Raw genomic sequence first — 25,831 nt, 5'->3', positions numbered from 1 at the left:
CATAGACTTACTGTCATCTACCAAGGCTGCCTCACTATTCAAAGACTGACTAGTGTAGCAGTGCCATGAACTTGCCAAATAGTGAGCCAACAATAAAACTATACATTGACTGGTGATGCAGAAGCTGCTTGATCTTGTTAAGTAGAGAAACACTGACTAATAGGATGAATTGGTTGGTTTAGTATTTACTAAATACTGAGCCAATTACTAAAATGACCAGTGTTATAGCAATGTGAACTTGCTAAATAGTGTCGCTTGATTGACAAATATTGCAGTGGCTTTACTTGCCCACATAGTAAGCACATGGCTAATAGAAGACATTGACTTGCCTTCAACTTGACAAACTGTAAGTCATCACTTCAATATATAATTGACCTTGCAAAATAATGAGCCAACTGCCTGAGAGAATAAATTGGGTAGTGATGTAGGGGCTTGAACTTGCCAAAGCGTGAGCCAACGCACAAAAGTATTGACTGAGTAATGTTTAGAAGCCTTGTACTTGCCAAATAGTGAGCTAAATTTTAAACACACTAGACTGACATGTTTTAAAGTTAACATGAACTTGCCAAATAGTGAGCCAAACCCTTACGAGAATATATTCACTAGCGTGGCTTGAATTTGCCAAATAGTGAGCAATCCCTTAACAGAATTGATTTAATGTTGTAGCAGAGGGTTGATTTTGCCAAATAGTGAACCAATTCTAAAGAGCATCTATTGCATTAAATGACTTGAACTTGCCAAGACCATGAATCATGAAAGCATTCAACTATTATATGATCATTATTACTGTACCATTATTATACAATACATAATTCAGAGTCTTGCATCTGCCAAATGGTGAGCCAACCATTTATACATAGCCAACCATCCATTCTCTATACCAGTCAGCCTACTTTTACACACACATAATTATACCATGTTTATAACAGTGAATGTCCTTGGTGTAAAGACCCAATGATATACTATAATAGATGAGTTGAAATAAGTTGCTCAACTTCATCGGCATACCCAACTGCTTCAGCATAACCGCGGCAACAACTTTAAAACTGGACGAGAAGTGTTGTGTGTGACAGTGTCGCAGCATGTGTCACAACACAGTGTTCATTCATCCGTGACAATGCTGTCAGGCCCGCCGAGGGCAGCGAGGGTACAGCCGCTTTGACAAGGCCGCACCGCCGACACTGTCATGTCGCTCGTCAATCCGCACATTTGTCTCGGAAAGAAAAGTGTCAAATGGGTGGCGAGGAGGCCGCAGGAAGACAGAGATGGAGAGTGACAAAGACAAAATAAAAGCGCAGAGGGGAAAGCAATACCGGGGGGCGGGAGAGGGGCGGGGGTGGGGTGGGGAGGATGTTGAGGGGACAAAAGAGGAGAGAAAAGATACACACTTTTTTTTTCTATTGTCCTTTGTTTGACTTTGTAATGGCTTTTACCATTCAGGAATTACTTACGTTGTATGCAATGTAGTGACCTTGCCAAATGGTGAATCAACACATAATAGAATAACTTTGATATAGTGGGCCAATGTTTAACACAAAAGTGACTAGAGATACAATGGGTTGAACTTTCCAAATAGTGAGGCACTGATTAACAACATACATTGAAAAGTGTAGCAGTGGTAGCTTTTACTTGCCAAAGTGTGATCTTACGCGTAACATTTAAAATGACTAGTGTTGAAGTGGCTGCGTCTTGCCAAATAAATAGCCAACGCTTAAGGGAATAGACAGACTACGTAGTGCAAAATAAAGGACCATTTCACAGAATATAGTTAATTGACAAGCGTAACTTCGAAGCTTTGACTTGCCAAATAATGAGACAAACACTTATCAGCATATATTGACGGATATCAGTGGTGACTTGGGCTTGTCAAATACAAAGCTAACATATTTTTATCCACAGCCAAACCTCAAAATATAGAGAAGCACAATTAAGTGATCAGTAGCTTGTAATCTTGCTTTATTCCCAACAGAGAAAATAATAGGTCACCAGTGACAAAACAAAAACAATGCGTAATGAGATGCTTCAGTCTTTGGACAGCTTAATTGCTAGTTCAAGTGTACATTTCCAGTTAGCCACAGATTGAAATAGCCAAATGCACTTAAGCCAAAGAAGGCCAAGATAAACATGTGGCTTCCGTGGTGCTTTTAGGAGCCTGGGAAAAAAAAACAAAAAACATATATCTTAATAAAGGCAGGATTATTGATAGAGCGTTCGCAGTGGATGTCTTTCTGTCGTCCATGCAGCTGTACTTAATGAAGTGGCAAGTGAGGGGGAAGGTGTGTGGAGCAATGTAGCAGTAGGTTGAATTTGCCAAATAGTAAGCCCGCACTTAATATAAATTGACAAATGTTGCAGAGGTAGCTTGAACTTGCAAAATAATGAGCCAACATATGACCGAATAAATTGACACTTAAAGGGACACTTGGGTGAGCTTAACATTGGCACTTATATAATAGGTTTGATTGTAAAAATGACATCAGTACTAAAATGCCGCCCGCCCCTCCCAAAAGACTCTGTAGTGATTTAAGGGCTTTTTTTTAAATTAGATTTACCACAAATTGCCCCGCCCCTTTTTGGAGCTGGGCTTGTTATTTTTTGGTCTCAGCGGTCTACGTCACGGGAGGGAGCCAAGCGTGGTAATATTGCTCGCTTTGTCAGTTCTGTTGTCTAAAACGGCGACCGATGCAAATGCGCATCACTACTCTTGTCCACTTCAACCTGTGAAAGTATAAAAGTGTCCTGCACAGTAGTTTGGATTTATTGACATAAAACGTTATGTCATATGATCACCTCCACAAAATCAAAAATACCGTGCCGATCGCTTTTCCACTTATACAGGCTGAAGCGGACAAAAGCACGAATGCGCACACGAACCCCGACTGCTTATACTTCCGACATTTAGCGACGGTAAACTCATGTCAACTCTAAGGAGGCAGATGGCGACTGGCAGGGGCAAGCAATCAGGCAAGCATGGGTCTTTATCCCCCCAATGACAACAATGACTAGTGTTGCAGTGCCTTTAACTTGCAAAACCGCCATATAATGAGTAGGCATTTATTAAACAATGGGAGAACAGTAAAACACACAAAGACAATGAGCACACTCAGCTGTTGTCAGCCACAGCTCACGCCCAGGCACTCACACACAGGCACACCGATGTCATATGCCACCCGACGGGCCCTGCCTCCTCTTAAAGGCACATAGACACAGCAATACTTACAGTATTTTCCACAAATGTAAAGCTTGTAATTATTTTTTATGTGTTCAAATACATTTAAAAGTGTGTTTTAGTCAGTGTAAAGGATATGAGAGGAGTACAACTATTTGAAATAACTTTTTTTCCACATAGTTTCTCTCTAAAATGGTGCATTTTCACCGATTGCGGGTCTTGATCTTATCCCCGTGAAAACGGGGGTTCACTATACTAGTGTTTTAGTGGGTTGAATTTGCAATGTACTGAACAGATAGTTAGCCAACACTAACCAGAATAAATTTAATAGTGTTGCAAAGGCTTAGACTTGCCAAATGTTGAGCTGGCCAGTGAATGGGAACGTGTGTGTGCATGTGCTTGTCCACTTATATGCACACACACCATTAGATAATGATCCTAATCCGTCTCTAACGTGGCCCGAGTCCAGACGACAGGACATTCCCTCAAACAATAACCTCCGAAAAGCCGCGCTTCCTCCCATTTGTAAATTGCTCTGCCGCATCGATACACTGTTTTTTTCCCTTCTTTTTAATAATCCTAACACCATGTCTGTAAATCAAGCAGGCAGCGTGGGGAATAAATAAGAGATTGCCGACTAATCTGTGGATTACGGTGATGGTTTCTGACAGAGGTTGTAGGGGGGATGGAGGTAGAATACGAGTGCGGAGGGCTTACTACGCTCCCTCAAAGAGGATTAAGGTAAGGATCTATTTGGGGGGACGGGGGCATCACATAAATTGCTTCATTTCCAGGAAATCCTTCACACAAACACTCAGGTACACAAGCACGCTCTTGCACTGTTGCAGTGTTGGGTAGAACTTGCCAAATAGTGAGCCATTGTGTGACTCAATAGAGTGAATAGTATTACAGTGCGCTGCACCTGCTAAATTGTGATGCTTCAGTTGATGTCTAGAATTGCAGCGAGAACTTGCCAAAGTGTGAGCAAACACTTGACAGAATTGACTGACTAGTATTACAGTGGGTTGAACTTGCCAAATAGTGAGCCAACACTTAATGGACCTGATTGCCTGGTGTTGTAGTGGCTTGTATTTGATAAATAAGATGAGCGCTTAATAGAAGAGATTTGCTAGTGTAGTAGTGGCAGAACCTTGCCAAATAATGAGACACATGATCATAGATTTACAAATTTAGCAGTAGCTTGAAATTGACAAATACAGAGGAAAAGCTTACTTATTTACTTGTGTTGCAGTGGTTTTAATTTGCCAAATAGTGAGCGAAACACTTTACACAATATGATATATGTGTGAGTTGAGTAGCAGCATGACCTTGCAAAATAATGAGCCAAATGTTCAAGAGATGTACTGGTTTAACAATATCATAATATCGACAAATAGTAACCAACACCAAACAAAATATATTGATTAGTATTACAGACGCTTCAACTTGCCTCAACAGTTAAGCAACGCTGAACAGAATTTAGTATATTCACTAGCATTGCAGAGGTTTGAACTTGTCAAATAGTGAGCCAACACTTAATAATAATAATTTCCTAATTCAGCCGTAGCTTGAACTTGTCAAAAAATGAGCCCAGGCTTAATTGAAAAAAAATGATCAGTGACCTAAACTTGACGAATAAAGAGCCAGCACTTCACAGACTATATTTACTAGTTTAGCAGCTCTTCAATTTTCCAAATAGTGAGCCAAACGCTTAACACAGCAGATATACTGGTTTAGTTGCAGCTTGAAAATGGCAATTAGTGAGCCAATCTTCAACAGAATAAATTCACTAGCGTTATGGTGGCTTAAACTTGCCAAATAGTGAACTGACACTTGCTGAGTGAACAATAGAGTATGAGAAGTGAGAGAACATTTTTTGTGTGTTTTTTTTCATCATGGTGAAAAGGAAATCATCTATTTTACAGTTTGGAACTATATGATGCAATTACTACTGGTTGGTTTGCAGCATCCAACACATATTGTTTGTCTTCTTTTTCTAATTTGATTATTTTGTGGGGCTGTACCGAATGTTATGGTCGGTGTACGTTCTTCATGTGATTGCTGTTTTTTTTTTTCCGACTCCCACGCTGCCTCAGCTGAGGCAAGGCCTTGAGAGCTGCAGCTGGATGGACTGCACCGCGCTTATTGTGTGTTGCTCAAGGACACTTAAAACCCCGACAAATCCCGCCGGATGACAGACAGGTTTTCCCCAGTGATAGACTCAAAGTTGCCACGAGTGACGGACGTCTGGATCCGCATCATCCTGCTCAGTGTTGTGCGTTCAACTGATGACTGAGTCCATAATGTTCAAGTGAAGGATTAGAGTGCAACAGATAAGGTCGAGTGGAGGTTGATCAAAAGCCATTATTCAAGGGAGCTAATTTAGGGTGAGGATGGAGTGGGTAAGAATGCGACAGCAACTTGACCCGGCTCCAGACGCGTATCCAGTTACTGTCAGACACTCTGTGTGTGTGTGTCTGCGTGTGTGGGGGGGTGCGTGCGTGGGTGTGTGAATGTGTGTGTTAAGGTTAGACACGTGGAAAGGCCTGTCACCACACACTGATGTGTTTATTTCCCTGCAGCTGGGCCAGTCACTCATAAAGTGACACACACACACACACACACACACACCTGCTATGTGCAGTCTACTGGGCTCGGAGCAAGACCTTTGGGGTCACTGTTGCTCTTTGGGTTGCGAGTTAAAATATATCACGCTGTCGGACTGAGGCGTCCCTCTGCAGTCTTCTAATGAATGTCGCTTGAAGGCCAGGTGGACAAAAGTATTTGGGCCTGCGTGCCCGTTACGGGAAGTGACCATAGAACAACACCTTATATTCTATAAACACAATATTAATCAGAATGCTATGTTTCAACTAGTGGTCCTACATAGAACATATTCCCCCAAAATATATGTTTGGGTTGACTTCCGCTTCAAGGAGTTCAATCTGACTTTTTTTTCTGTACTTAGAATCTGTGCTTCAACTGAAGCACAGTACTTTTGCCACCTCTGGGTAAATGTGAGTTTAAAAACTTCCCCCTTATATGCCCTTTATCTCATAGCGCCGTCTTGGTTTCGAGTACCCGCAGCGTGAAAAAAGTGCCTCATACATAAATAAAAAGTCAAATCAAACACAACAACAACAGAGGAGAGACCGTTTGGCACTTCTTGCCAATCCTGCGTAAAGTCATCCTCGTTGAACTGCTGAACTCTCCCTGGCTGATTCTGGGAGCTTTTTAACCGTCAGCTTTAAAACGGCTTTCTGCGGGCGGCCTAAAGAGATTTACTTTTGTTTCTCATGGATCTCAACCCCCGCGCATGAACGTGCGCCGTCTCCTGGGAGCTCCGAATGCCGAGCGATAGAGCTGTCAGAGCATCGATCAGCACTGTTGTGACGCAATTGCCTGGCATGTCCGTCATGAGTAGATACACAAAAAAGTCTCAAGAAGCCATGCCCCAAAATGTCTTTTGGGGGGTAAGTTTTCCCACTCCACAGTGTCCTTCAAACTAATTACCAAATACTACACATACACAAGCAATGCTATGTTTTGTCAGTGCAAGTGACACATAGTTAGCTCAATTTATCTTATGGGGATCTTATGTTGAATTTAGTAGCTACAGTAATTCCATCATGCGTTAGACACACAAAAAGTCTTAAGAATTCATGCCCCAAAAAAGTTATCTCCTCCAGAGTCCTTGAAAGACTAATTTTGCTGACAGATTTTGTCTCTCACCAAATTTGAACCATGAATGCTACACACACGGGCAAGGCGAATAGCAAAAATTCACAAGTGACACCCATTATAAATGAATTGGAAATTTAAAAAAAAAAAAACACTAAAAAAAAAAAAAAGCCATCAAATTGGCTTCCCCCCACCCCTCTAAAAAGGTCCTTGCCACTGGTGCACATACTTTTTTCTTCTTTTTAAGGCCATCTTAACACGAACCCTCTGCACTTTTGTGTTGCGGTTAGAGTTACCGGCAGCTAATCCGGCTCTGAGTGCACCAATTGTTATGCTTACATAAAACCTTGTAACTGTGCGGGGGACGTTCACACGCGTGTGGAGATAATGTGTAAAATTGAAGGTAAACATATGTGTGCGTGGAAGAAGCGGGGGCTTTGATGATGGTGCAGCTGGCCACATTACGATGTGGATATCACGTATCAGGGTGCCGACCCCATCACATTGACAGTTTTACAGAGGCCCATCAAGCAGTGCTGAACCTGGATGCTATTTTTAGATTTTTTTTCAAGAGGGGTTGCACGAGAGCTGTCATTCTCAAATGTGCACGTAAAAAGAAATAAAATGTTTTCCTTCTTCATGGTGTATCCTTGACATGATCAACAAGCATTGACGCTACGCCATGCCCACATTAGTTGGTAAAGTTAAAAAAATCTTGCCGGTGTCTCATCCTCCATATGTGGAGGATACCTGCTCCCAATCGGTGCTTGTTTGTGTGATATACAGCATAGGAATTTGCCTGAATTGGCAACTTCTTGTTCTATTTCATGTATGTGTCCTTTTTCGTGCATCCTGCTATGATAGATATGTCCACATCGATTTCATGTCGATTGGTGAAACTTCCCAATCCCCTTTTCATGGTGAATCTTCAAAATGATCATCAAACTTTGATGACACACTGTTAAACACCGTCAAAAGGCAATAAAAAAGAAAAAAACTGTGCCATTTTGTAGAGCCTGGACTTGTAGCCAAATTGACCACTCACCATTTGTCTTAAAGGGGAAGTCAACCCAAACATATTTTTGTCAAGAATATGTTCTATGCAGTTGAATCACGGCATTCTGATTAATATTGTGTTTGTGAAATATGAGTGAAGCAGCAAAATTTTTTAGCCATCTCAGGGGGCAGCCATTTTGTCACTTCTGTCGACTGAAAATTACATCGAAGTTGCTCAACACTCTGATAATGACCAATCATGGCGCCACTTCAGAAAACACGTTTGCGGTGATTGGTCGTAACCTGAGCAACTGTGATGTCACTGTCAGTTGACAGAAGTGACAAAATGGCCGCCCCCAGAGATGGCTAAAATGGGTGGATTTTGCTGCTTAACTCATATTTCATATTAACCAGTAATATTGCCTTTTTCAAGTAGTGGGACTGCATAGAACATATTATTGAAACAAATATATTTGGATTAACTTCCCCTTTAAGGGCAGTGAATGGCGTTCACATCCTTTCGCATCTTGCGCTTTTCCGGAAAAACAAAAAAACACACATTCAATGGGGGATCATAGAGCTTTCAGCCGCACACTCACTTACTTGCAAATTTAATCTATTGAACTGGAAAGCACGGCGCCTGTATCTGTTTTAAGTATAAAAGCCTCCTAATTTCATGTGGATTGTTGAAACTGGTGTCGAAGCACCAGGATCGAAACCCTTGCCAAATTCGGAGACTTTTCGCCCATGTTGAGGTCCACCACTCTCATTTATAAACGCAACAATTTTAATATGGCAGCGCTTTTTTGCTTGGGCCCTAAAAATACAAATAAAAAGTGAGAAGAGATAGAGGATTGAAGCGGAGGTCACGGGCGGGTTTGAGACTCATATCCATCTCATCAGCTTCAGTGGACGCCAGACGGAGCAATCCATTTCCCCCAAGATCCCATTATGACAGCAGAAAGGGAGCAAATTGAACACAATCACAAAATTGCTTTGGATCTCTATAGAAGGATGTGTGTCTGTGTCTGCGTCTCGTGAATACAGTATCCTGCCACACCATTAGGTACACAATCTAAGAGCATTACAAACAATAGGAGAGTTCTATTAAAAATGATACAAAGTCCTTCCCTATGAAGGGTAAAAATCTGTGCGTAATTGTTGCTGCCCTAAAAATAATTGCCTTTAAATGCCACAAGACTGCAGCATATGACTACTTTTGCCTAAATGAAGCTCCTCAACTCACTTCAACATGGTTTCTTGGCACCAATACACCACAAGATGGCATACAACAGTGAATAGGGTAATTTACAGCAAATGACAGATATAAAAAAAAAATCCACCAATAGCAGAATTTATGAATGCCCAACCAAACTGTCGGGGGCTCACTGTATTTTTTTTTTTTCACAGTGTTCCACAGTGTGGTTTTATTAAGTTTACACTTGCATGATGTTACAATTTTACTCAAAACATTTCCTAAAGTTTTTTCTATGCTGGTGACAGTTTCACATGATTTCATCCATCCAGTCATTCATCACCTGTCAGTGAGGCCGATGCGAACAAACTGTACCGCGTCGTCCAATAGCATCAGATGCATTGCGAGAAGCCATAACCTCATCATGTTCTTATCAATGCTACCAATGATAGCCTTGACTTGATCAATAAGTAATGCAAACAGATAAGCCACATATGTCCAGTGCAGCTGATTTCTCTTAAACATGCAGTACAACATACAAGGGAACTTCTCAGATCTGACTCTCCTGAGATTGTACAAGATGGACATTTTCATGTACTTCCAATATTTGAGGGAGGGAAAATAGGTCCAAAATACAAACAAATTGTGGTCTAGCTTCAAAAAGGAAGTACTACGTGTGAATTAGCCGCTATAGCATTACACTACTTTGACTTGATTCTATGCTGCTTTTAGGGCGTCGATACTTCTTCAAAAACAAACAAAAACTTTCTTGAACTTAGTTTGATTAGGCACCGAGTTTGTCTCGACAGGTTAAAAGAAACATGTTGCTATTTTTCACCAAAAGTCAAATAACACACACTGCGGGTCTGGAGTCGCAGAGTAACTTTTGCCATCGACTCAAATTACCTCTCAGGGGACATTTAAATCTAACTTTAGTCTTCTTATCTTTGCATCGCTGACACGTTTTCACAACGTACTTTTCAGAAAATGTCACTCTGGGAAGAAATTCTGACTTTTAAAGTGACGTTCGTCATGGTGGCAATTTGGGATCGTAGTAAAACACTTCTTCTTTGTAGGAATTTATTAAAAAATGTCTACAATTCTGAAGGTGGATTTAAAAACCTTTCATGTTAATTGGTTTATTTATAAAGATTGCATTACATTGTGTGATTCGATAAACCACAACCCTGAAACAAGAGACAAGCCAATCATAATGCAGCACAGAATAGGCTGCAACAGCGCTTCATGGAATTCATCCATACATTTGAAAACATTTGGATGTATTTTAGAACCTCAAAACATGGGAAAAGGCAGGATCTTGTGGATAAAGTTGCCCCGAAACCCTTGAAACTCACTATTAACCATAAAATAACGCTCTGCTGTAGTTACCTAGGTTGTTTGCAAAACCAAGCCAGTTAAATGCTGGATGCTCTGGATAAAGCTATAAGGCCGTCCCCATTGTCATTTGAATCCATAAAAAACAAGGCAATCCCTGTTTGTCTGCTCCAAGGTAAGTAGTGTATACAGTATAGCAATGGCTTTAGGATATGGCTACATGACATCTGCATAGTCATTTGAATCCCTAAAAAAATACCAGCAGCTGAAAAATAATGCTGTTCCACTTGCCAAAACTAACCCAGTATGCAAGATGATCTGCATACAATACAATACAATGTATATATTTATTTATTTATATAGTGCATTTCACAACAGCTACAGCTGCACTTATGTCCATTTTTAAATAAATAAAAGAATTACATTAATAGGATTTCCGCGTTACAAACATCCCATTAATGTATAATTAAAAAAAATAAAATAAATGGACATAAATGTTTTTCACAGGACAGTGACGCTATACTGTCGTTAGCTAGGTTGGTTCCAAAACAAAAACAGACAAATGCTCTGGCTACACGACCATTCGCATGGTCATTTAAATGCATAAAGTAATGTCCGCTCCAAGGTAAGCATTGTAATTGTATTAGCCGTCGAATAATACTATGCTGTTGTTCGCACGTTAGCTGAAATAATGCTAATGTTATGCAGCCAACATCTATAGGCTATACAAGCCCAATTGCTTCTGAATAATTGTAATAGTAAATAACAAGCTAACCTACTTCACCCAATTTTATGGTTGCTCAATATAAGTGTAAATATTTTAGTAGCAATACGCATTATAATAGCACCTACCTCTGCTGCCGGTATGCCCTCTGGTGGGCGACACTGCAACAGCACCTCCTGTTCCAGGGACACCTCCTTGCCGAGAGGCTCTTGTTCAAAGGACTTCTTCAGGTCTGTGGAGACGAACAATACAATTATGAAAATATGGGTAGATTTGTTTACCCCCCCCCCCATCAATGATGTCCACGGTAATGCAGTCATAAATAGTAATATAAACAGCCTAGCGCCCTAACCGTAGTCATACGGGGGCAGTTAGTGTAAACTATTTGGGAGTATTTAATTGTAAACGGGCCCTGTAGCATCGTTTCCATGGCGATAGCATCACAGTCGTTAAGGGACTAAGTTGTGCTTACAGTCGTTTATGTATACTTTAAATTGACGATTATGTATTTAGAAATGTACACGAGTCGTAAAACCCTGCAAATTAATATACAGTGGCGGTTTATATATTTTTTTTCTCAAATGCAGTCGTAAAATTTCATCGACAATTGCATTAACTTCTAAAATCATGGTGATTTTAGAGCATTTTACAACACATCGCGCAAACCAATTTGCAGCCGTTGGAAAGTGGAGCAGGGCGTACTTTTATGTGATTGTGGACATTGAAATTTATAATTATTGTGCGTTTCATTCACTGATTTTCTTGATTGTTTGAATCTTGCTTAGTCCGTCCTTTCTAAAAGAGTTCTCGTCCTCCGTCCGAATGTCCACAAAATGGGTGTCCGTCCGGACGGAATGCTCAGCCCTGTTTGTACCTCAACATCACATCAGTATTCTTGAATATATCCCTGAGGATATGATGTTAAAAGAATTAACCGGTGTGGTAAGAGGCCCTAAAACAAAACGTGTAATTTGAGAAGAGTTTTGCAGGCCGTGTGACGGGACTCGGCGACGGACATTATTTATGCCACTGATCAAACACTCTGATGGATTTCCACAAAAGGAAACATATGGTAGAGATCAGGTCGAGCTTATGAATACAAGCTAACCTCCTGGGGAACAGGTAGTAAATAGTTCGATTTCTCCTGAATGTTCACCAAAGACAAAAGCCACAAAAATGTGAAGCATTTGCACACTAGAAGATGGGAAAATTGTCTTACTAAAAGTAGCATGATTAAAACAATATTCATGATTTATTTTTGCAAAATTAGACCAAACACATGTTCTACATGTTTGTGAGTACTAAAAAGTAAAATCAGTTAAAAACAACTCTGAAATAAATTCTGTCATGACATCATCATTAGATGATCAAAGAAAATGTGTTTTGTCTCCAAAAACTTAATCTTCATGGATGAAGTTAGATAAAGACTGCCTTTCAAGGATGCTCCACCGGTTTTCAATAGAATTGTGGTCAGGGGATGATGCATACCCAAAGCAACTCAAGCTTCAAGTGGCATTTCCTGCAGCATGATGCCGACATCTGATCTTCTAACTACAATAGATTTACGTACACTAGTTGTTGTCAAAGATGCTGTCTCTGTAGAGCAAAAAAGTCATCTTAAATAATGTGGTAAATTTCTGATCTTTAATTGATGTGGGAGACATGTTTATGGGCTGCTATTTTAGCTATCAGTGGAGTTGACATTGGCTGTTTAGAAGTTGCCGTAGTTGTTGCAAGTATGAAAAATTGAATTACGGCGTTTCTATGCTTTTTTGAGGACATCATTTGAGTGATACTTTTTTATGGGTTTTTACAGTATGTATAATTACTGTATTGCCCTCACATGTAGGAATGGAGAGCCACACTCAGCAATGCACTTGTCTGCCTTCAAATGAACACCCGTGGAACAGTAACACAATGAGCATGCTGCTGTCAGCCACAGCTCACACCCAGACACCTCGCACGCAGATTTCAGACATCACAAATCACCCCACCACGCCCCACCTCTTAAAGCTAAACGCATGTAGACAGACACTACTGTACCAACAAAATGTCATACATTTCATGCTTACTATTAGTTCTTTGTGTTCAAATATGTTTACAATGTGACTTTAATAAGTTGTCAAACGTATGTGAAATGTGTAAAAGGATTTTCAAACTGTTATTTACAATGACCTCTCTCTATATTTTCTGCAATGTAAGGTATCTCCTATAATAAATAGGGGGTCACTGTAAACAAGGGGTGCCCAAGTCCGGTCAAGTCGAGAGCCCCTATACAGCCTGTTTTAGATGTTCTCTCCCCCCTCCAACACACCTGATTTAAATGATCAGCTCATCAGCAGGTTCTGATCATAATCATCGCCGCTCCAAAAAAAAATCTTACTTTAATACAGTAAATAGGCATACACATAAACTTCCAATATAAAATTCCTGAGGTTAAAAGTGTTAAAAAAAAAAAAAGAAGTAATTTTCCATCCAATGCTTTGAATATTTTTTTTCCCTCCTGTAGCTGCACCACCGTATGTGTGTGCGTGGATGTGTGTCGTCCTTGAGTCCTTTCGTCCTTCTTGGTTGCCAGGCACACTCTCACCTTGTCTGTCTGGTGTGTCACGTGCACACACACACACGGAGTTGTAGAAGCCACGCGGAAGAGGAGGGAAAGTGTTGAAATTTCATAGGGAGGTTGGTAAAAGTCAAGAGAGCAGATGCACAGCGGGATTGAATGATGAGCAGGGAGTGCTTGGTGAGAAGAGCTGCAACACCTGCGCACTCCTCACCTACCAAATAATGTATGGAAGACTCTATAAGGCTGTACTGACAAACACGGAGCACTTGTGTACATCCGCAGCTGTATGGACACAATTTGAAACAGATCCCAGGTGTCATGTCTCTGAAAAGCTTTTGTCAAATTTCACCACGGCTCAAACATTGCATCACTGTTTACTTAAGGGTGTTGCATTCTTTCACCTAGAATTAAGTCCTGTAATACAGTAGTCCCCTGACATAGGAGTTAATTCATTCCATAACTCAAAACACCCATATCTCAAATCATCTTTTCAATCAGTCAATCATTCGATCATATTTTCATCAATCATCAATTAACATTCATTTAAAAAAATCCATTAATCCGATTCAGTCTTCCTCTAAAAAAACAACAAAATGGGGTTTTTTTTTGTAAGAAAAATAACACTAAAATACTGCACATTATAAAAGCATAAATGACTGAAAATTAAAACGATTTTAGATAATTAAACATAATTTGCCACATTTTGTGTTGTAATGCAATGACCATTAGTGCTGCCTCTTATGGTGTGCCTTGGCCACTTGGAGGAGCTGTAATATAGATATAGAGACACATCAAAGAAGAGTTTAACAAGTGACTCAGTAAGATGCAGTAATATTAATAATTTTTCACGGAGGACAAATGAATGTGAGTACAGTGGAAGCTTGTATACTCGTGGTTCAGCAACCGCGGATTCACCCATTTGCTCAATTTTTCAATATTCATTTTATTTTTTATTGTTGGGTTTATTGTTTTTGGATTTTTGCTGTTTTGTTTTGTTTTATTGCCACCATACACCACTCATAATATTTTTGCATTCAAATCAAAGCAAAAGAATATATCAATAATCGACCGAATTATGAGTCATATCCCGAAAGACTCAAAGCATCACTGTATTTGTTACATTCAGTCTTTTCTCCCCAGCCCTAAAATGGGCTAAGTCAAATGTACAGTTGTACTTTGACTTCTGATTTTAAATGGGAAGTCACCCAAACATTTTTTTTTCTCAAGAATATGTTCTATGCAGGCCCACTAGTTGAAACACGGCATTCTGATTAATATTGCGTTTGTGGAATATGAGTTAAGCAGCAAAATCCACCCGCTTTTAGCCATCTCAGGGGGCGACCATTTTGTCACTTCTGTCGACTGAAAATGACATCACGGTTGCTCGGGGCTCAGATAACGACCAATCATGGCTCAGCTTCAGAAAACAGGTGAGCCCCACTGTTATGTCACAATCTATCAACATTCAGAACGGCTCGCTTACAAACACATTTTGTGAAACAAGCAGCTGCTCACAAAAGCTTCACTTGGTTTTGTAATTTCACACGTGATGGGTGGGCAGGGATTCTAGAGACCAGAGAAGTATTTTTATGCAAAATATTAAAGAGCCAATTTTCCATAAGACGAGCCTTTACTTCAAGGTTTTATATAAATACCCAGAATACAGTAATTCACAAATTAAAATATATCAAATGGGGTTTCCCTTGTTCCTGGTGGAACGGCATTTTGTTTAAAAGGAGTCACTCGGGGACAACAAGCATCGCTGCCTTTATAACACAATCCATCCCCGAGGGGGTGACGGCCCAAAACGGAGCATGGTGATAAGTGAGTAATCACCCGGAGCGTTATCCCCTTTCCCCAGTTTGAGCACATGCGGCTCCCCACGCAACACACGTGGGACATAACAAGAGGAAGTGAAAAAGGGACATTAAACATGCCAGCGATTGAGGCAATCGAGACAAATGGAGACGATAGCCTCAGCGGGACACTTCACTGGAACCACAAAAACAATAAAACAAAAGAAATAATAAGGAGGGGGGGATTTCCAGCCAAAATCTGTGACCAATTTCCTGGTCTTAATTAGTCAGAGTCGATTTCCTTGAAGATGAAATTAAAGGAGATTAGCTCCGACAAACTCAGGGGATGATGAATGCACACCGACACGTTAGCGCTAAGCTCGCTGAAGCTAAGCTCCAGGATAAAGCGTGGGTTCACGTCAGCAGAAATAATACTTGAAAGGGGACACATTATGGAAAAGTGACTTGTAAGCGCTTGTATACAAATACTCGGCTCTGTGGAGTGCCTGCCACACCCATTACATGTGAAATTAGACAAGCAAATACTTTGTAAAACCTTTTGAGCTGCCCATGTCGGAAAACGTGCTTGAGAAAACAAGGCATTCAGATTTTGTACATATTGTTACTACATTAAAGTGTTAAAAAGGAAGTCAACTCAAACATATTTTTTTCAAAAATATGTTCTATGCAGGCCCACTTGTTGAAACAAGGCAATATGATTAATATGAAAAATGAGTTAAGCAGCTAAATCCACCCGTTTTTAGCCATCTCAGCGGGCGGCCATTTTGTCACTTCTCTCGACTGAAAATGACATCATAGTTGCTTAGGGCTCAGATAACGACCAATCATGACCTCAGCTTCAGAAAACAGGTGAGCTGTCATTGGTCGTTATCGAGCCCTAACTTATGTCATTTTTAGTCGACAGAGGTGACAAAATGGCTGCCCGCTGAGATGGCTAAAAACGGGTAGATTTTGTTGCTTAACTCATATTCCAGAAACACAATATCAATCAGAATGCTATGCTTCAACTAGTGGGCCTACATAGAACATATTCTTAAAAAAAATATGTTTGGGTTGTCTTCCACTTTAACTTTGGAAATTACTTTAAATTGACGGTTCCTTAGTTACGCACAGCAATGACATGATGTCATCTTCAATAGACGTCTCCATGAAATGAGATCGAGGAGTGTCGCCTTATATCCCCAAAACATTTCTACTTCCTCCCTTCTCACTCCTCTGTCAATATGAGATAAGATGAGCTCCTTCACGCGAGACCATATTTACTACCATAAACACTGGACCACGTAACATATATATATATATTTTTTCACTTAACGCCATGCTTTGTGCGCATGATTGTCACATCACGGATACCTTCAGTTCACAGAAGTACCATTTTTGTAATGCGAACAGGGGCAGGATGAGCAGTGGCTCGCTTGCGAAAAAGACAAAAGAATCTGCTTTGAACAGGGCTGTTTAGAGAGGATGAGAAGTATGTTGTAATTCCTGATCCTTGGGGTATTTTGACCGAAGCCAGGCGTTTTGTTTTAAACACCTGGGGACTGCTTGAAATTGTGTAAAAATGGGATAATGTCTCCTTCAAGCAAACAACTTCACCCAAGGGGCATGCACATTTTGATTGGGCACAGCTGTGTCATATCAATCCACTGACCCCACTTCACTCCCACACACAGATAACTCCATAAATTCGGGTGAAAAATCCCCCAAAACAACTGTCAGAAGGCAAAAGGCTTGACAAACGCAGAGGACAGACTCGTATAAACATCAAATGACCCCGCCCCCTAAATATCTCCCTCTCCCTCCTAAACTTCTTCTCTTTCTTCTTCTTCCGCAGGCTTCGACTGAGACTGTTATTATGCGTTGCGGTGGGCTGGCGGCCTGCAGGCATCCTCCGCATAAGCACATTTCAGAGCAATTATGCAAAAAAGGAGCCGGGATGCATGCTTCCCATTGCCAAATCACAAGCAGTCGTTCCCTGGTGCCGCTCAGGGAATCAAGTGCAAAGTAAGAGCTTGTCAGCAATGAAAATTCTCGGATGCATCGCGGAAATAGCGTTATACGATGCTCTAGAAGAGTGCTTGTCAAACTTTTTACACAAAGTACCACTTGGTTAAAATCTTAGCACTCCAAGTACCACCATTGTGTTAGTTCCACACCACAGTCCATATTATCCATCTATGTGTTACTATATGCATTATAAGAAGAATACTGAGGCGGCGAATTCAACGGGTGCCGAGAACTTGGGCCAAAACCCGACTTCCATAAGTCGTTCAAGTCATTTTGGCGGTTTCCTTACAAAGCAACATCAGAGTTTCTCAGATGGTGTTGGTGGTCTTTATAATCCCGTCCCTGCCAGCCAACCAGGCCGTCCCGACCGCAGTCAGAACAGTTGCAAATAAACAAATAAGCCTGTCTTGCTGACATAAGTCGTCGCATCCTCTATCCTTTAAAGTGAAGCCTGCTGTCACATGACTAACTACGATGAAACCTGACTCAGGGGATGGACAAAATGCTGATTTGATGATTTGGGCCTCAAAAAAGTCCAAATTGTCTTACATGTGTAGCTGTTCAGTGTTTTTTGGTCACACGGTAATGACCTCATGTGGTAATGGAGAGCCATAGTCGCCAAAGCACTTTTCAAACATTAGGAAAACATTACATCACCAACACAATGAGCGCACTAATGCAGAAGCTGCTGTCAGCCACAGCTCACGCCAAGACACTCACACACAAATACGCTGACGTCACATTCCACTGCACCAAGTGCTACCGAATTGGACATTTTAGTTTAGTTCCCTTCTGGATTTGGGGGAAAATGCAGCCCCAAAAAACAGTTTCACATCGCAACATGGAAGCAAAGTGATCCCCCAAAACGGACTCATTTGCTCCCTAAAAAAATTCAGCCGCTGTAGCAAGTTTCACTTAAGGACATGAGAGCTGGTAAGCATGTCTATCAGGAGTAGACCGACAGAAAAGTCTCAAGATTCCATGCTTGAAAAGACAAAAGTCTGTCATTTTGGTTTGAAGCCGGCAATTTACAGCAATAACTCAGCTCCAAATCCCTTCAAATGTGTCCTTTGTCTGGCTGGATTGTAAAATCACAAGCGTACAAGTGCAGTTTTTTGATTTTGAAAAGTGAATAAGACCTCTAAGTTTCTTTCAACAGATACTTACTTTTCATATAGCATTCACACACATGGCCTCTATTTTATCAGCGCTGTAAGATTTAGCGAGCGCACCGAAGCAGCTCGGCACATCTGGGAAAACGCTCAGCGGCTTGATGGAAGAGCGGAGCGTCGCCTCCGCAACCACATATCAACTCGGGCTGTCACTCTATAAAAATAATGTATATATTCGCAGTGTTTGTAAGCGTCTCTCTGCTTTTGCAGGCATAAAGCAAAGCCTGTCTGGATGAAGCCATCCAGAAAACGCCGCAGTTGAGGCAGCTGGTGGGGTATCAGAGTGTGTTAGTCGCAGTTTGCGTTTAGATCCCTAAAAGCCAAAATAACTTTGAGAACAAACAGTCTGTTTTTGTTTGGTGTCTGACCTGCTGAGATAGTGTCTGTTGTGTGTGTACAAACTATGTATATATACTGTATATATCGAGGGGTGCAGATAAGCGGTGCGCCGGTGCGCATGATGACTGGAAATTGAATATTGCACTCCAGGCCTTTCTGTCATCACACTTTTATGCACTAAGAATAGGTCAGGCCAGCCTAAATTTGAAGTCAAGTGAGCCACCAGAATGATTGCTACAGAGGGTAAACTACAAAATAAAAGAAAAGTAAGGCATTGATGTCCATCACATGTACAGTATTACTTGTTTTGCTTTTATGTTGCAGTTGACCATTGCGGCGCATTGCACAGTAGCCTATGAATAACCATTGTGGCGTCCAGCTTGACGCGGCTGGCCGGTTATCTCCGTTTCTTGTGTCGTGGCTTCAACAGTCTGCCAAAATATGTTCTTATGCGAAAGCGGACCATGGTGCAAAACAAGAGTGGACACTGGACGGCTGTCGTGGAGGACTGTGCTAAGCGAGCTAGCTCACCAGAGGGTTCCATACTGCAAGTCAGAGTTGGGCAATTACACTCTAAAAACAGTTGGTTTCAAAATAACACAATTTGGGGTCAAAAATAAACCGACCCACTACCTGGGTCAATTTGACCTAACCTTCTGGGTTGTTTTGCAGAAAACAACCCCGAAAATGGGTAGTTCTTTACAAAACAACCCCCCAAATTGGGCTATTTTGTACAAAACAACACAAGAAGGTAGGTCAAATTGATCGGTCCATTTTAGACCCAAAATTTACCCCCCAAATTGGGCTATTTTGTACAAAACAACGCAAGAAGGTAGGTCAAATTGATCTAATTTTAGACCCAAGATTTTGTTTTTCTTAAGCCAATAGAGTGTAATTTTTCAAATAGGCCATGCAACAATTTTTCAAATAGGCCATGCAACTCAATTGTGTTGCATTTGAATTCAATTACTTTTTCTAAAACAGTAAATTGTATTGTTTTAATAAGCGTCTTTAAGGCCAATTATATACAGACTTCCATTATTTACAGGCAGCCCCCGTAAACAATGAGTATAAATATAAATATAATAATAATATACAAATAAACATACAATTACATTCAATTCAATTCAAAAGGAAATACATTTAAAAATAATAAAACATTAACAAATAATTTAAAATAATGTAAAACATTAAAGTAAGTTTGAATATTTGTTAATTCATCACAAGTACTATTTAAAAAATCAAAGTAAAATTAATATAAAATCAAGTAAATTAAACAAAATGTAACAAATAAATGAAACAATAATGAAATCAAAAGTTAAAAGTACGTAAGTCAATTATAAAATAAAATTACATTAAAAAATCAATTGAAATATGAAAAACAAACAGGGAGTCCCTCCTGGAAAACATGACCGGCTGTGTCGGAACTATAACCTTGCTAATATTTGCCCTATTTTTAAAGAAAGTCTGTGCTGTTAGGACATTGAGACAACAAAGCTAGTGTTTGAACTTATGCACAGTACTGAAAGTGGCACATTGGTGTTATAAAAACAACAAGACATTTGGCACTGACAGACATTATGAGTGTCTGGACTGCTGATCACTATTCACACGCGTGTCTCAGAGGAAAGTGGCAGAACAAATTGCCTTCATCTGGACTGTGCGTCCGTATGTGTGCGCGACCTTGACACAGTGCTAATCCATCGAAGGAGAAACACTTGACCTGCTGACTGTGGGGCCAAAGAGCAAGGCTGACACAGCGCATGCACATTTGTGGACACAGATAAGCCTGCATTTCACTTCACGGTTTAACCGAGTAAATGTATGTATACGTGTTGCCTGCACTACTTTCAAAAGAACTCCAGAAACGCTTAGATTTCAAATATAATGCCACAATGATCGCCATTATCCATTTAATTAACATGTTAATCCCAATTTAAATATGTAGAGGAGCTAGCTGTCCAAAGCCAGACGCGACAGTGGAAAAAGCGCAAAACGCATGCAGAAATGGAATGCTGACTCGCTAGAACGGTGCTGGAGGAAAAAAAAAAAGCAAGCCTAAGCCGCCACCGAGCATTTTAATCACATGCCAGTAGATCCAGATAGAAGCCGAGGGCCCAGCTAAGGTCAAGAGGTTGGGCTGATTTGAAAAAAATAAAAGGTAATCACAATGGGATGTGTATAAACAGCCACGTAATGAAACAAAAGAGGATAAGACAATCAAGATTCAAGAGTTTTGTCGAATTTACCACCCACGCGCTATAAGAAAAACTCAATGTTTGACAATATGACATCACCTATATGTATAATATACAGTAAATGATGTGATTTTGGTGGTAAAATATAGTAGGACAAGCTGAGTGAAACTGGCTTCCAGGGCAGATTTCTCCAAGGCATGATTAATCGACAATACATTCTTAGAATTTCCCAACTTCATAAAAATCAATCAACCCGTAAATGTTTCAATATTTATGCCATCCCAAATTGTTTAGACAGCAGCGAGTTGAATTGAAAATTTTTGTCTTCATTGCTTCGAGGTATCAATAATCAACTGCCAAATTCACACAACTGACCAAATTCCTATCAATGAATTGTTTAATTGGACTCTATACCTATCCTGACTCGCCAACAGACTCGCTCAGAGTGAATCATGAGTGCCTCTGCTGGTCGCCGCCAAGTCTTCAATTGCTTCAAGGCACGATTAACTAAACACTAAAATCCCAATCGACAACAATGAATTAATTGATTATTTGACTGTTATGTCCCATGGTCTAATTTTCATGAAAATGAGTTAAAGTATATTTTGCAGCTAATAACACAGGAACGGAAAACAAAACACAAGGGCTTTGGGAGAAGGTAATAAAAGCATGTAAGTAAGTGTATAAATAAAGCCTTTACAAGAGCAGCTTCCCGGTTAATATTTAAAAAGAAGGGCTGAGCGTGATGGATTTCCTCCTGTCGAGCCCACTCGGGAATGCCGTCTGGTACGGCGATAGCGTCTACAACAGAGGATGTTCGACTCCATCAGTGAAGCACGACCAATAAAATAAAAACGCAGGAGGCGGCGTAAAGGTTATTGGTTATTTCTTCCCGGATTCACCTCTCCCTGACCGCCTGACAAGTCCCTGCTCGTCTTACACGGCTGATTGGCGCCGAGGCAACGACGCCCGCAAGACGGCCGCCGTGGGTCCGGCTTGCCGAGAAGCGATCGGCCCGGTTGTGTGAAGCTGGCGTATAGCATCTCCGTGTCCTCCGGTGGGAAAGTTAAAAATGATTTCCCTCGTGTGGTCGTGTATTTAGCTGTCCAGTGAACCCCGGTTTATCGCGACGGAATACTTTCCAGACCAATCCACATGAAGTACTAATCTTTGATATAGAACAGAGATCACATATTTTTTAAAACTAGTCTTAGCCCTCCCATATACTTTAAAAACATTTAAAAAACGTAGCAAATCCCTTTTTATAGTATTTCCTTGTGTCTGTTCTCACCCTGTCACAGTCAAGAAATGGAAGACTGCTGAAAAAAAATCACTTTGAGGAAACAAAAGGAAAGACTCATGCCAGCAGAGCTCTCCAAACCAGAGGCAAAGCATGCTTGCTTCAAGGTATTTGTTACTTACAGTTGAAGTTTGCTTGAAAATTGACACATAATACAAAATAGAATGAAACAAAGCAAAACGGCATAGCTAGGCTAGAAGAAATAAACAAACATGTTATAGTAATCTTAAAGTTTCAAATGCCTTCTTCTTTAACACACAAAGAACAGCAACACATGCAACAAAAGAGAACTGAACATTGAAATATTTAAATACTTAAATCAAATGTTCAACCAAACCATATAATAACGTCTAATCAAGCTCAGCTGAAATATAATGCAAATGCCATAGTGAGCTAATGCAAATTAGTGTGTTACATTAACATTAGTCAACAGCAAATTTTAATCAGAGATGGCTTTTAGTGTCCTCGAACCTATTTTTGACGCTGATTTAAAAAATGTCATTACTTTTTTTCTAACACATCAGGTTTTTGAGCTATTTACATTTTTAGGCTTGACCTATAAAAGCTAGCGCAATATGGATTTTACCACGCATTGTAATTTCTAGCTATGACGTTTCATTAAAAAAAATCCTGATGTGGTTGACGACTGACGGGACACCTTTTAAAAATGACGTACTGACGAATCGTCCATCAGCGTAATAGTGACTAACCGTGTCCGTCAGTCCGTAAATGACGGGCCGTTAGTCCGTCACTGGCAGACGCTTTTGGGTTGACCGACTGATGGTCCAGCGGACTTCTGACGGACCAGCAAAATTGAGTAAAATGCCCATCTCTAATAGTCAAGGCACGGACACGGTAGGGGTCCTGTCATCTGCTGAAGTCTTATTTGAGTCTGCATTCCTTTTGTGCCCTCTAGTGTCCTGCTCCCAGACGTCCTATTAACTTTGTCGGTGAACCACAACCATGCTGCGGAAGGCCGAATCATGTTTGAATGGCTGGAGTTTGAAGTGCAAAAAAATTGAGTTTTCAAGTTCAACGGAGGTAGTGAAGCAAAACGGAAATGATTCCCTCCTTTTTCTTGAAATCAGCAAAGACATTAGGGACCCTTGCACAATATTAAGATCGCCATGACAAACAGCAACCACAATAAATATATTGTTGGATCAATTCATTATAAAAAAATAATGCCTATAAAAACAGTGTTTTTTTTCATAGGTTAAACAACCAAAAATAGTTTATCTCGGGTGAAAGGGAATAGCTTACAAAATAATAATCATCATCATCATCATTGTCATAATCATAATAATAAATGCAAATAAAAAGTGTAAATTTTGGTGTAAAATTTGATTAATGCCGCCAGGCCAAGCGAAGTGGGAAACCGCACCCCTCCCTCCCCACCTTTTAGGGAGTTGCCCTCTGGACTGGTCCCGCTCGGATTGCCACTGGTCCTACGTACTGTTCTTTTTTATTCTAACTACAGTGACAACCATATTTTAACTAACTTGTGTGGATGTGGATTGCTCAATTACTATTGCAAAGTTGTGGTTTTATGGTTTTCAGAATGAATGTGCCCTGTACTCACATGCGATGCGTACGTGCGCTTTACGACTTTTGGTGGTTCCAGCGGAGCTCCACGCCACGCACTGGCACCAGTAATCTTCCGGGCCGAACAGCTCCTCCACCTGCTGCCGGGTTATTTCTATGCTGGCTTCTCTCACAACCAGACCTGCAGAAACACAGCAATTGACATTATTACACTGAAAAAGGTTTGTTTAACCGCAATTAAAATACAAACGTATGGTCATAAATGACCAAAACATGTCCCACCGGAATTCTTAGAATAGTGCATGCAGCATTTTGCGTTTGTGCTAAAAAAAAAAGGTGTTCAACAAAAAAATTTGTTTCAAGGTAAGACTGCAATGTGAACACGTATAGTATTTACTGGCTGGATTGTTATGATAGGCATCAATGATTTGCAAGTAAATCTAAAAATATAACAACAATACTATTGCAACTACTACTTCTAATAATAATAATAATAGATGGTGATTATAATCATTAAACCATGAAATGAGTTTAGATTTAAAATACAGGGTGTCCCCAAAAATTAACATAATTTTGCGGGCCAATAATTTTGGCAAATTTCGTTGAAATAACCTCAAACTTTTACGGATTGTATAGAAACAGATCAAGATTTCATATTACATGTTTTGAAGTGGTCTAGTACCCCCCTCTTCCTGCTAGCATTGAGGAACCAAGGCAGCGAATAACTTTTGAAACTGAAATTAAGAACTGAAACGTAAAATGACTTAAAACTGTATTTTGTCCATTTGTAAATATTGGAACATTTCTATTTGACATTTATGTTTATAATAGTGAAATTAAATGAGCAAAACATCTGAAGTACAAATGAATTATAAATACAATTAAAATGATTAAAATGTAATTAATTAATATATACAACTACAGAAAATTAATACAGCAATACATTCATGTTTTTTTTTTTTTAGATGTACATTTTTGGAAGCAGTGCTGCAGAAAGACAGACTGGAAAGAATCAAGGAATAACGACGGAATGGAGATATACTGTACATTCTCCTTATCTTTCAAGAAGGCAACAGGATCAAATGGGACTGCCGAGCAGCTCAGCAAATGTTTTAGGAATAAAAGAATTATGAGGAGGCAGAGGAAGAAGTGAATAGTTAAGCACACAGACTACAGAGAAAGATTAAGAGGTGCGAGAGGCCAAATGAAATGTTAAACCCAGAGGATAGAAAAATGGCTTTTAAGGGGAAAAGTACGCAGGGACTTGGATGCGTGGGTGGACAAAAATGTTTCAAGCGAGAGATCTTGTCGGTTTATTTCAGGTTCAGGGGTGTTACAAAAGACCAATGCCAGCCATCTCCGTAGGGGCTGCTCGTCGAGGACTCTCTGGAAGTTTCAGCCGGAAAGAAACAAGTTTCGAAGACGGTAGCGAGGCAAATGGGAGTTAAACTTGCCAGAAGAAGCAAAGACAAAGACAGGCAACTTCGATGAATTCAAGATGGATGATTTTTTTTCTTTTATTAAAAAATAGTTTGTTTTTATATACCACAATTCTAATCATGAAAAATAAAGTAATCACACTTGTTGTATGTAATTCTATTTTTATATAAAACATTTACTTTACATCCTCAACTCAACTTTATTCATAGAGCACTTGCCACAGCTGAAATAAAGTGCTGTACAAATATAATAATAATGAAAATAATAATAATAATATTGTTATTTAAAAAACTAAAAAAGACTATAAGGCAATGTTAGTGATAACAATGGATACAATCTCAAATATA

At 40.1% G+C, this 25,831-nt stretch overlaps 1 protein-coding gene and 2 long non-coding RNA genes across 5 annotated transcripts in view; 2 read left to right on the top strand and 1 right to left on the bottom strand.

The window, feature by feature from the left end:
* Window positions 1-25,831, bottom strand: part of LOC147147354 (netrin receptor UNC5C-like) — a 262,736-nt gene that overhangs the window by 55,805 nt on the left and 181,100 nt on the right. For all 3 annotated transcript variants that reach the window (XM_086029738.1, XM_086029737.1, XM_086029739.1), the window contains 2 exons: window positions 24,082-24,225; window positions 11,229-11,332 (listed from right to left, as the gene is read on the bottom strand). In XM_086029738.1, coding sequence (XP_085885864.1) covers window positions 11,229-11,332; window positions 24,082-24,225 — 248 coding nt within the window. The remainder of the gene's footprint in view (window positions 1-11,228; window positions 11,333-24,081; window positions 24,226-25,831) is intronic.
* On the top strand, window positions 3,634-20,149 carry LOC147147357 (uncharacterized). The gene is made up of 3 exons (XR_015086708.1): window positions 3,634-3,910; window positions 17,318-17,487; window positions 18,873-20,149. It is a non-coding gene; the product is annotated as an uncharacterized LOC147147357 (long non-coding RNA).
* On the top strand, window positions 20,414-25,569 carry LOC147147356 (uncharacterized). Its single transcript, XR_015086707.1, has 3 exons — window positions 20,414-22,606; window positions 24,060-24,265; window positions 25,010-25,569. It is a non-coding gene; the product is annotated as an uncharacterized LOC147147356 (long non-coding RNA).

This window comes from Filicampus tigris, chromosome 5 (assembly GCF_054856515.1).
Source record: "Filicampus tigris isolate MCC_2025a chromosome 5, RoL_Ftig_1.0, whole genome shotgun sequence".
In the NCBI taxonomy this organism is placed as follows: domain Eukaryota; kingdom Metazoa; phylum Chordata; class Actinopteri; order Syngnathiformes; family Syngnathidae; genus Filicampus; species Filicampus tigris.
The sequence above is the reverse complement of the archived record's forward strand: the minus strand, read 5'-3'. Positions and strand labels throughout refer to the sequence as shown.